At 38.5% G+C, this 12,608-nt stretch overlaps 1 protein-coding gene and 1 pseudogene across 1 annotated transcript in view; both read right to left on the reverse strand.

Moving 5' to 3' along the window:
* Positions 1–12,270, reverse strand: part of lrpprc (leucine-rich pentatricopeptide repeat containing) — a 71,428-nt gene extending 59,158 nt beyond the window's left edge. The window contains exons 1-13 of the mRNA XM_067420917.1: positions 12,057–12,270; positions 9,986–10,209; positions 9,765–9,887; positions 9,560–9,681; positions 8,438–8,496; positions 8,237–8,323; positions 8,036–8,162; positions 7,187–7,331; positions 6,735–6,892; positions 5,885–5,990; positions 5,227–5,334; positions 314–432; positions 119–212 (exon numbers count right to left, since the gene is read on the reverse strand). Coding sequence (XP_067277018.1) covers positions 119–212; positions 314–432; positions 5,227–5,334; positions 5,885–5,990; positions 6,735–6,892; positions 7,187–7,331; positions 8,036–8,162; positions 8,237–8,323; positions 8,438–8,496; positions 9,560–9,681; positions 9,765–9,887; positions 9,986–10,209; positions 12,057–12,235 — 1,651 coding nt within the window. The 5' untranslated portion in view covers positions 12,236–12,270. The remainder of the gene's footprint in view (positions 1–118; positions 213–313; positions 433–5,226; positions 5,335–5,884; positions 5,991–6,734; positions 6,893–7,186; positions 7,332–8,035; positions 8,163–8,236; positions 8,324–8,437; positions 8,497–9,559; positions 9,682–9,764; positions 9,888–9,985; positions 10,210–12,056) is intronic.
* LOC137045754 (5S ribosomal RNA) lies at positions 10,988–11,104 on the reverse strand (annotated as a pseudogene).
* Positions 12,271–12,608: the final 338 nt, after the last annotated feature.

Genomic DNA, 12,608 nt, shown 5'->3' on the forward strand with positions numbered 1-12,608 from the left:
CTGTGAGAAAACATGAGAATATATATAATATTTATACACGTGTATATACGTACGTACGTTTATGTGTGTGTGTTGTGAGGAAAATGTAGAGTAAATTTTCTTAGAAGCTAATGCTTACTCAGAGAGAGCAGCCCAGCGAAGTTTCCACGTGATGCTTCAGTTCGTAATTCTGCTGCAATCATGCTATCTGTGTCCATGTCAATACCGGCCTCCTGCAATTATTAACCCAAGGTAAGAGCGTTTCATAAAATGACTGTTCTGAAAAACTCCCAAGTTTTCCAGAACAACCAATATGCATATCCAGCATAATTACCTTAAAAGCAGTGCGGGCACTGTTCACTGATGGGAACGACGGCAGGATATAGTTACTAAAAGTATCAACGTCTGCTGGGACGTCCAATTCTTGCATGCCTCTCAGAGCTTCCATAATACCTGAAAGGAAACAAAATGTGATCTATTCAGACATGGGCACCTTAATATGTAATTCATGACGTACAACAGTCGCGTATGCACCAAAGTAAGTTCAAGGATGGATAGTCTCAGCTTTTAGATGTGACGCACACAGACCATTAGCTAAACGTCTGATGCATATGGCACATCAAATTAGAAACACTTCAAGAGTAGTCATCTGATTGGCTGAATTATACAGGATTACAGGAGACGTGTGTGTGTGGCATTCTTTAATGGTCCGCCTGGGAACAGAAACGTCATATGCCCACACATATTTATATGTGCACCGGAACAGGGGATTGCGGCTTTGAAATCGAGTCCATTTGAGCTTACTTTTCCAAACTGTCAGTAGTTGTCAGAAAAAAACTATAGCGCCTCAAATGGCGCCTTTTTTACCGCTCTGTGTATGAAGGAACTGTGCGAGAACCACTTTCGCCTTCATCACAGAAACCATACAAGATGACAACACAATCGAGTAAAATGTTGGTAACCTTCATTATCATGTAAACATAATGGGCAATATATTGCATCACAAAACATTATTGAGGTCATGTACATATATTGTGCGATATCTCAATATATTGATTATTGCGACAGGCCTACATGTCACTCAGATGGCCTCTGGGTGGTCCTAAACCAATGAAAGCTGCTATGGAGTCCAGACCTTCTGCAGTCAGTCATTAAGGATGGATGACTGTCTACGGAGCTAAATATGGCCCTTTAGTTCTGATGAAACCTAAAAAGTGACAAATAGGACTTCATATGATCTTGTCAGGCATGGGATAAGCCAAGTACAAAAAGGAAAACCTGTGTTTTACCCATTTAATATGACTATACAACAACAACAGCAATTTTGTTATTAAAAAAACTAAAACAAAACATGCATTTAATACATTTGGTTAACAATAGATTCATGAATTACTCTCATTACAAATTTGGGATGATGATTAGTTTTTTTTTAAACCAGCAAGCAAAAAAAAAAAAAAAAAAGCAGTAATAATAATAAAAAAAAACTCAGATAATTAGAATCATCACATCTGTCTTCCTATGGCGTGGCCTGGAGGTGCACCCCCTTAAGGGAGAGGATTCAGGCTTGCACCAGGCTCTCCAGCAGGGCCCTTCACTCCTGCCTAAAGCGCCACATGCATATGGAATAGTCTCTCAACCTACTCAGGCAAACGTCTCTGTGTGTGGAAACACGTGAACCAGCGATTTGTGTTCTGTTTACTCTTCACCTTGGTCCTTAGCACTCTGTATCGCAATGCTCAGGGGACACCTACACACCTGAATAAAAGATAAGAGCTGCTTTTATCTGCCATTAAAACCTGCATCTGGCGCCAGGAGCGAACCACCACCGGTGTGCAAGAGCATTAGCCAGGTAAAGCACCTGGAGGCTTCATCCATCCATCCCATCTCTCCATTTCATTCTCATCTGTGCATCTTTCTCCATTCATCCTTTATTGCAATTCAGTAGCTCTTTGCTTTCAAGCAAACAGTCAACCAGACGCACTCTTCTCAATGGACCCTGAGAGCCGTCTATCTATTCATTCTTTCATTTTTATGAGAGGAGCACACCTGTTTGGCTGTTAAATAATCCATCGATCCATTTGTCAGCCATAAAAGTTGGCTCAGACAGTGCAGGCCGATAGGCTGCATGTGAATGGAAAATGGATAGCCAGTCACATCACTCGCTGATTCAAGACTTCTCTCAATTCAGAAAGTGTTTGAGAAGGCTTTTATGGAACAAATCCGTTTCAATGAATTCTCTGGCGACCTCCAGATTTCTGTTTGCTACATCACTGGGTTTGATTGAACTAAGTGTGGGAAGTAACCACGTCTGCGGTCTCTTATTGAAGGGGCACTATAGGGGAGAGGTCAGGTTTCAAACTGTCAACAGAAGCAATATCCCCAAACAAGCTCAATTTTAAAACAAAATGGATTTAAAAAATTTAAAAAGTGAATCGTATATTCAAGCAAATACTACAAGCAAAAATTGGAGTGTGCTTAGGTCTGTTGAAACAGTGAAGCAGACGTACATTATATTATCAGATAATAAAAAAAAAATCTAATTCAGCAAAGGCTGAATCAAAGGTGCAATATGTAAAAAATATATATAATAATTAAAATAAATTATTATCAGTAAAATGTCACAAAAAAAACTAGGCCAGTGTTATACTTTTTGTTCAGTTGAGTACTTACCCAAATGTTTCCAACTATTTGTAAATCGTGAGAAAATTGCATGGGTGTCGGAAGCAAAAATGTGGATGGGTCCTCTCTCAGAAAATGTTTACTGGAGTAGATGCCCTTTACATTAAGGACAAATATGCTGTATTGTTTACTAAACATCTAGTTGGGCCAGACAAAATTACGACATTCATACAAATTATGAAATTAAAAAAATATACCATTATTTGCGGCAATAGTGTAGGGGTAAGACGCATGGCATCTAGTTGACGCAAATCAACCTGAGGTTAAAATCCGCCTTTTTTCCGAATCCGTCTGCAGCCTAATTCTCTGCTGTAATGGGATCTCATGCATAATACAGCATAGTGGTTTAATTGAAAACAATTTATTCTCATGAATAATGTGGATAAAAGCTTAAAAACTGATGATGTAAAAGCATACTCTCCAGTAGCCAATCACCACGTCAAATGAATGCAAATATATTAATTAATGACCATTTTTTTTAACAAGAACTAAATAGCTCCAATAAAGAAAATAACCACTTTTCCCTTAATGAGTGAAAATGTATGTACATATCTGTAACATTTTTTCAAAGGGTTTCATGACCCTTAAAAAAAAAAGTATCCAATGCAAGTTAATGGCAAAAAGAGGTAAAAAGAAAAGATTTTCCCAAATGTGACTAGTGCAAGAGCATTTAAGATGCAGATGTAAAAGCCTGTTGTTTGCTACATGAGGGGCTGAGGCATTATTCTCGCACTATGTCACAAGCAATGAGCTGCATTGCTTCTTGAAACTGACAAGAACCGCTCGCTCGCGGCTGCCAAGACAAAGCTAGCATATGCTTTTTCAAACTTGCCTGCCCAAATCCACACCTCATCAAAATGCAAACTTTTCCCCCTCTCCACACTCGTGAATGGGTGGACGGAAAACCGTTGGGTGGAAAGGGGGATGGTGTCTGCCCGCTGGTGACACCTGTGGACAGAATGTGACATGGCGCTAAATATTTCATGGCCGTGCACAGCGGCGCACGTAATTGAAAGTGAATTCCCTCAAAGCGCTCGCATTTACATGAGAACCAGTCACTACAAATTCTGTCATGCAACCTTCACGTATTGCAGACTTCAACACTGAGCAAACAAAAAAAAACCTGTACAGGAACATAAAGGTGAGAGTGATCCTGCATGTTTCATGAAGGTTATTTGTTAAAAAAAGAAGGGAAAAAAAGAAAATAAATTAGATGTTTTATTTCTCGTTGCAGGTTGCAGCAAGATTTATCCGGACATGTTCTTTTGTTAAGAACATTTATTTGTAACTTTGGAACAGATGGAAGTATAAATAAAAAAAGTATTTAACTAAATATCTAAATTGACAAACTTTTTATTGAGATGTCAAAGAGAAAGATATTTTTTGTATTATACAACAAAAAACAGCCCACTTTAACTCTTGTGACTTTTCACAATCCATTCCAAGCCCAATGGACAAAACCAATCAGAAACACGTCAGACTGTGGAAGTAAAATTAGATCCAACATGCACAATAATGACTGTTGAAAAGGAAAACGCAGGCTTTTTGGGACTTAAGCTTATTCACCATATCCCCCAGATTTATGCAGCCCTCACGTGCTATTGGAAATTTTATAATTCCCCCTTCTGAAGTCGTGATTATGAGCTCATCGCATTCAAATTTGTACCCACCGCTAGCCTAGCTCAACACAAAGACCTGAGGTAAACGGCTCCATCTAGCCTTCTGCTCAATAAGTGACAAAATGATGGCAACATTTTGCTATTTAGATGTTGTGATGTGTATAGTTACATCGTTTACTAAAAGCGACAGAAAATTAAATTGCATATGGGACTAAACTCTCATTCCTGCTTAATAATCAAAGAAACTTTGCTGCCGTACCATAGGTTGGGTTCATCAGGCGCAATATTATTACACACGGAGGTAAAAATAAGTTAAAGTTCCAAAAAGTTGCTGTGTTCTTTTAAGAATGAGGCTGGATCAGGGTCGTAGTTTATGGGAGGAGGTAACCCCCCCAATATTCAAATCCATCAGTTAGTATAATCTCTTAACATATTTTTTATAATGGGGAAATATAGCAGCAGGGTGTATAGCAGTAGAGAGGAGCAGCAAGAGATCAGGTAAAGAAGATGCTATTTGGAGGGGGGAAGGGAAGGGAAGGGAAGGGAAGGGAAGGGAAGGGAAGGGAAGGGAAGGGAAGGGAAGGGAAGGGAAGGGAAGGGAAGGGAAGGGAAGGGAAGGGAAGGGAAGGGAAGGGAAGGGAAGGGAAGGGAAGGGAAGGGAAGGGAAGGGAAGGGAAGGGAAGGGAAGGGAAGGGAAGGGAAGGGAAGGGAAGGGAAGGGAAGGGAAGGGAAGGGAAGGGAAGGGAAGGGAAGGGAAGGGAAGGGAAGGGAAGGGAAGGGAAGGGAAGGGAAGGGAAGGGAAGGGAAGGGAAGGGAAGGGAAGGGAAGGGAAGGGAAGGGAAGGGAAGGGAAGGGAAGGGAAGGGAAGGGAGGAAAAGTTATAAAAATAAAAAAAAATAACAATGTCCAAACCAAATCTACGCCCTTGGGCTGAATGCTCAGGACTCACCAGGAATGTTCTTGTCTTTCTGGTGATGAGTAAACAGGGGCCAGAAGTAGTGAGATCTGAGAGGCAAGCCTTCCTCCTTCATCCTCCTCATGAGTGCAACAGCCATACCTTAAAAAGAAATTATATAATTATATTTCATATATCTTAAAATGGAATTATTTTCACAGCATATTCACAAAACCAAGCTGTGCCATTATCAAATATATGGGTGTGAGCCGGCGTTCTGATGTAGAACCCGGAAATGCTGTACTGTGTTTATAACGTGAACAGCGTAGGAGACTGACACAGAAGAGAAGAAATGATTAAATAAAATATTTAAAAGTTTTTTTTCTTTGCGCACAAAAAGTACTCTTGTCTATGTTGCGTCAGAAAGCTCTGAAGGTTTGAACATTATGGGTTCCGTAGTTTTGGAACAGCATGAGGGTGAATGATTAATGTCAGAATTTTTATTTTTGGGTAAACTAACCCTTTAATAACGTGATTTAATTGTATTTAATTATCATACAAGTATTAATATGACAATTTTGTTCCAATAAAATTAAAATCGACATATAAGCTTCAATACATTAAGCTTAAATTAAAAGCCTGGAGGTTAAGAAGACAATAAACAAGGATTAATTAGTCTTTTGAAACGACGAATCTACTGCATTGTACTCACTGGTGTTCTTGGCTTCCAGGGCACACTGAAGGGTGAACTGCAGTGGCGATGAGTGCAGACCTGAATCTTTAAGATCTTTGCAAAACCCAGACAAGTTCTCCACAGACTGCAAGAAACACACAAATTAACTCTTACCTGAAATTCTAACAAATTCAACATACAGGTACAATTAAAGGCACAATATGTAAGATTTTTGGATTAAAATATCTAAAAACCATTAGAACAATGTTACACATGTTGTTGACTTGTGTACTTACATTATCGCAAATGTTTCCAAGAATGTTTAAATCCAGAGAAATAAGCAATGTTAACAAGGACACGAGCATGCAGTGCGTCGCCTATCAATGACATCATACCCGAGTTACCCTGAGTTTTATTTTGTAGAAACCATGAAAAAACCAAAGACGCTTTAATACATTAAGTGTTTTATTAGACTGCAACTTTTTGAATACATTCATCGACAGAAAACGAATCATTTTATATAGCTCAACATGGTTATTGTCCAAATCTCATTTTCTTGATTTACCGCAAGTAACATGTTTAACCACGCCTAATATCGATCTAGCTTACAAGAGTCTCATAGAAACCGCGGAGCAAACGCACAGGGAAGCATTATAAAAATGTTCAACACACTCAGATAATGCATCTAATATGATAATTTGAGATAATATGATCGAATATGCGCTGTGTTACCCCACACACAAATGACCGGAAGCGGTCGCCTGCGGCATAATAATAACTCCACGAAATCAAGGGGCTTTTGTTTTGAATAAGTGACATCTAACGGCGAAAAATTACATATTGTGGCTTCAATATGCACTCGGAAAAATGTTTCGATTCGGTCCCTTACCTTGTCCATATTGACACAGTGGCGAAGAAAGAAGTTTCCCAAGTCTGGGGAATCATTGTTCTGTGACTCTACCAGCAGGCCAGTGAAGCTCTTCAACACAGAAAACGCTGTCTCTTCATGTCCGTGGGTAATCAGACTCAAGCAGAGGTTCATAGCATCTGAGGAAAATGAAACAAATTGGTGCATCAGTATCAAAATAAGAAAAAAAAATATGATTAATCATTAATAACTTTCTCAAAATCCAACAACTTCATCTCATCAATATTGTAAGCATCCTATTTCTCTAATTGGCTTGGGTTCATATTTAAAACACTTAAAATAGAATACTGCTATGAATACATAAGGGACCATTATGGCTCACTATGGGCCACTTTGCTAAGTGCTGAAGGCAAAATTCAACGCTAATGGTTCTATATGCCCTTCTCTTTCATGACAGCCGTCAGAGGGCGCACCTGGCACATATCCCCTCTCGTGACGCATGCGCTCCACAATCTCGGGCACATACTGCTGATGGCCGGCCTTAGTCAGACTGAAAACCACCTGCATCAAATCTCTGTCCATCAGATGGATATCTGCATTCTCTATCGTCTCTAGAGTCTAGAGGACACAAAACATATGACAGAAGATATTAAGATCTGCAAAGGCTATATTACTAGCTAAAAGAAAAAGGAAAAAAGAAAATCAATGTCTGTAATATTGAAATTCTTGACTATATTATAAAAAATAAAAGACGTGAAATATATACACAAGCATTCAGTTTTTTTTCTTTTATAACTTTTATTCAGCAAGGACACATTAAATTGATCAAGTGTAAGTAAAGACAATACATGTTACAAAAAAAATTCTATTTAAAATAAAATCTGTTATTTTTAACATTTTATTTATCAAAGAGTCCTGAATTTTTTTTTCACACAAAACATTATTTTCAACTGATAATAATAAGAAATGTTTCTTGAGCTCAAAATCTGCATAATATCTGAATAATTAGGAAAGTCAAATGTAATTTCACATTTTTGGATACAATTCATCGCGTTTAATTGTTTGACAGCCTTAATTATAATAATTATATTATTATATAATAAAACATTATTTATTTTTCATTGGGGTGGGCTGCCGTATGTTGGCCAAAATATTGAGATCACATGATCAGCCATATACAACTTGCTTTATCTTGCTACTTATATTGACTTAATTATAAATCGCATTGCAAGCTGCATAATTAAGCAGTAACCAGACAATACACGATTTTAATCTTATTATCTTATTAATTTTAGTCTATTTCATCTCCCATAATCACAGACCTGTTTAATTTGAGTAATATCGCCTTTCTCAGCGTACACGTTGAGGAGAGCCAGGTACGTGTCTGGGCCAGGCTCAATCCCCGCTCCCTTCATGACTGATAGGATGCCTTCAGCACTGTCCATGTCCCTGCACAAACACAAGTCACTCAACATGTGCGCCAAACACACAGAAAAAGTCCGTCACTGACATTGCCCACTCACCCTGCCCTGGCATGGCCTGTCACTAGGGAGTTGAACACTGCCTCTGTGATGGGCAGGTCTTTGCTCTTCATAAAGCCCAGGATTGTACTGCAAGAAGTTGAGATATAAGCAACTTTTCTCTTGTGACAGCAGAGTAAATACTATTTCTATTTTTTAACAAGATTTACACCATAAGGATAAACTCATTTGCTGAAAACCCACCTTGCACCTTCAATGTCACCATCCTCACAGTATGCTGCAATGAGTCTCTGATAGGTCACCTAGACAGTAACAATATCACAAATAAACATGGAATCCAATTCAATTCCCTATCTAGCATCAGTGATTAACAAAATTAATTTTTTACCCATTGTTTTTTGCACCTTGTGTCAGTTTCAAAGTATAACGCCTTGTAAATGAATTATTTCTGCAGTGAATTTGTTTAAAAGAAGTTAGCAATGTCCCAAGCCAATCTCAAAGACCAGTATCAGGGGCCAATTAACCATTTTATACCTGATCGGTATCGGCTATCCTCAGTCTGACCTTTTATTTTACATCAGGCATCACGCATATGTTGGTGATATGCAGCTTCAAGTGGGTTTGTCAACCACCATTAAAAGGAAAAGAAGCTGAAACGTGTTGGCGTGAGAGCCATACTTTCAGACTTCAAATTTGTATGCAATCTTTTGTAACAAATCACTCAAAAAGTAATTTATATACTGTTTATTTCTATCTGCAGTCAGACTTTCTGAGATGCCATTGCCATAATGTGTTGCTATGGCTAAATAAAATAAATAAATTCAAATTAATAAATTAAAAATTATATAATTTTTGTGTTAGTGATATATGCTCTTATTGTGACCCCAGACCACAAAACCAGTCATAATGGAGAATTTTTTATTTATTTAGTTAATTTATATATGATCTGAAAGTTGAATTAAGGCTGGGAGTTTTTAAAAGCCTCAGGAATCTTTTGCAGGTGTTTAGAGTTAATTAGTTGATTCAGATGATTAGGTTAATGGCTCATTTAGAGAACCTTTTCATGATATGCTAATTTTTTGAGACAGGAATTTAGGGTTTTCATGAGATGTATGCTAAAATCATCAGTATTAAAACAATTAAAGACCTGAAACATTTCAGTTGGTGTGCAATGAATCTAAAATATATGAAAGTTCAATTGTTATCATTACATTATGGAAAATAATGAACTTTATCACAATATGCTAATTTTTTGAGAAGGACCTATATACACAGTAATACAATATACATTTTTCCCTCTCAACATTACTGGTTAACTAAAATAAATAGCCTGAATATTGTTTATTTGTAAACAATGATACTCACTCTATTTGGCTGAACATTAGCGGCTTCCATTTTAGCAAGGAAGTCAGTTGGAGAGAATTTGAACTCATTCTGCAGGTGAGTCTTGAGCAGGGCATTGTAATGGCTCACATCAAAGGAGGCGCCTGCAGCGAAAAGCAATATAAAAGTTAAAATCACAGGTTTAGAAGTACAACCAGTAACTGTTCACAAACTCTTTAACACATACCAAGTTCATGAAGCTTATCCCAGATCCGTTGTGCCAGCTCTGTGCGCTCAGCCAAGGGAACCTCAGGAAGCAGTGAGCCACAGCTTCTCAGCAACAACAAGGCTTGATTTCCACTTGGATATCCTATTTGGAGTGATTTTAGAGATGTGACATGAAGAACAAGTAGAGATTTCTATACGGAAATGGATCCAGGAAAGATCCTCAAGCAAAGAGACAAGTACCTGTTCTGCAGATATCATGGAAGATGCGCAGCAGCAGTGTTTTGGTGACCCTGCCTGTCCTTCGGACTGAGCTGTCTAGTTTCGCCAGAGCCCAGTCAAACTGCTGAGCCTGCTTGGAACGGACTGCCACACTGGGCTCATCCCTCACCAGCCCCCTCTGCTCCGGGACAACTCCATACTGACGAGAACTCACACAGGGCAACACTGATCTGTATGAGAATGAACTGCAGAAGAAGTGTCTGCAATAAGTTTACATCCTCAGCAGCACAAGAAATGATATGTTAATGTGTGCTTACTACAAAAACAACTTGCATTTCATTAAAGGGTTAGTTGATCAAAGTAGTCCATATGTGACATCAGTTAGTTAATTAGAATCTCTTGAAGCATCGAAAATACATTTTGGTCCAAAAATAACAAAAACTAGGAAGAGAGGACAATGCTGAATAAAGTCATAGTTTTTGTTATTTTAGGACCAAAACGTATTTCCAATGCTTTAAGAGATTCTAAGTAACTGACTGATGTCCAATATTAGGGTGAGTCATTAATGACAAATTTCATTTTGGGGTGAACTAACCCTTTAATTGAACGTAATAAACAGTTTATGAATGATTTAATAATAATAAATAATAATAATGTGTTCGATTTATATAGCACTTTTCAAGGCACTCAAAGCGCTTTACATTGAAGGGGGGAATCTCCTCAACCACCACCAATGTGCAGCACAGAGTGATGAAGCCAGTCAGGAGAGGGGGATGATTAGGAGGCCATGATGGACAGAGGCCAATGGGCAAATTTGGCCAGGATGCCGGGGTTACACCCCTACTCTTTTTCCGAAGGACATCCTGGGATTTTTAACAACCACAGAGAGTCAGGACCTTTATTTAACGTATCATCCGAAGGACGGTGCCCTTTGACAGTATAGTGTCCCCATCGCTATACTGGGGTGTTAGGACCCACACAGACCACAGGGTGAGCACCCCCTGCTGGCCTCACTAACACCTCTACCAGCAGCTACCTGGTTTTCCCAGATGGTCTCCCATCCAGGTACTGACCAGGCTCAGCCCTGCTTAGCTTCAGTGGGAAACCAGTCTTGGGCTACAGGGTGATATGGCTGCTGGCAATGATTAAATTTAACACAATTTAACACAATTTAATTTAAAACAATGATTTCTGACAAAATCCCACATTTATGATGAAATCCTGCTCTTGTTTCATGTACAAGTAGGGATGGGCTATGTATTGTCTATAATAATATCGTAATTGTTGTTTTTCCACTATGCAAGTTGACCGTATCAAGATGTACCCTATTAGAACAAAAAAAAAAAACACATTCGAGGGATACTGCCCAACATAGTGGTGTTTAGTTAGTAGTTTAGTCATTCAGTAACTTGTCAGTCATCAGCCACTTGACTTAAGTACTTAACTTTATGTAGATATTAACTACCATAGATGATGAGGGTCAGAGTTAAGCTATTTAGGTCATTGTGGCCCTAAATGGAGTAACCAACATGTAAGCAACTGACATATTAGATGTTGGCCAATAAAATGTGCACTATTCAGATGGCTTTAAATGACCTTGACGTGTTGACAATTGACTTTTGGCCCATGCTTATATACAGTTCACATCAACATTAGTACTAGCCTAAAATAACGTTACACAACTATATTTATATGGACATATACATTATCAACTATATAATTAGACTAAGGCTTTATGATATATATTTTAATTTTAAACTAAGACTGTTTAAAAAATAAACAGATTGATAAATGCTACACGCATGCCACATTATAAAGAACCCGAAAAAGTGTAATGTGTATTCTACATTCATATATTCTGCAGTGATATTTATGGGTGACAAGCACCCTTATGCAAGAAAGCCATATTCCTCTTATATAACATCATTATATGACCAAATGACAATATTTAGAAATGTTCGTTAATATTTAGAAAAATAACCTGCATACAGGACCTTATCAATGCGTTATAGTGCAGTTAGAGGAGTGATCACCTCTCAATGACAACTGCATGATCTAAACACGCATGGCATAGAGTCATGCTGCGTTATACCTGTTCACATTTAACCTTCCCGGGAGTGTCTGACGCACACAAAACCCTGTACGTGAAGTCCCGACCGCTCCGCTGTAGAGGCGACCGGCTGCCGGTGCATGTCTGCTGTTTCCTATGACCTGAAGCAATGAAGCCGATGAATATTTGAGGAACCGGGCTGATCTTAAGAGCGCAGCCATGTTTAGCCTGCAGAGAGAAGAGCGAAGGACATCCGCACCACGTGACAGGTCAGAGCGCAACGGGTTAAACCATTGTTTTCATAGGGGGGTTCAGTATCTTCACACGCGTCATTCTGTCATTCTTCTTCAAAAACCCTAATTTAACCAGATGTAGTTGTTTGGTAATTAAGTTATAATACGCAGTTTACAAAATGTACAATGTTACACAATATAGCATGTTGTTAGGCTAGTCATAACTAAAATATTATTTTAAAGAAAAATATCAAATACATCATGAGTTTTTCACTTTCCTAGTGAAACTACGTGCTGTGTTGTTCGATTCCCTGGGGGAAATAAACTGGTATTACTTTGCCTAATGAATATGAAAACATTC

This window comes from Pseudorasbora parva, chromosome 17 (genome assembly GCF_024679245.1).
Source record: "Pseudorasbora parva isolate DD20220531a chromosome 17, ASM2467924v1, whole genome shotgun sequence".
In the NCBI taxonomy this organism is placed as follows: domain Eukaryota; kingdom Metazoa; phylum Chordata; class Actinopteri; order Cypriniformes; family Gobionidae; genus Pseudorasbora; species Pseudorasbora parva.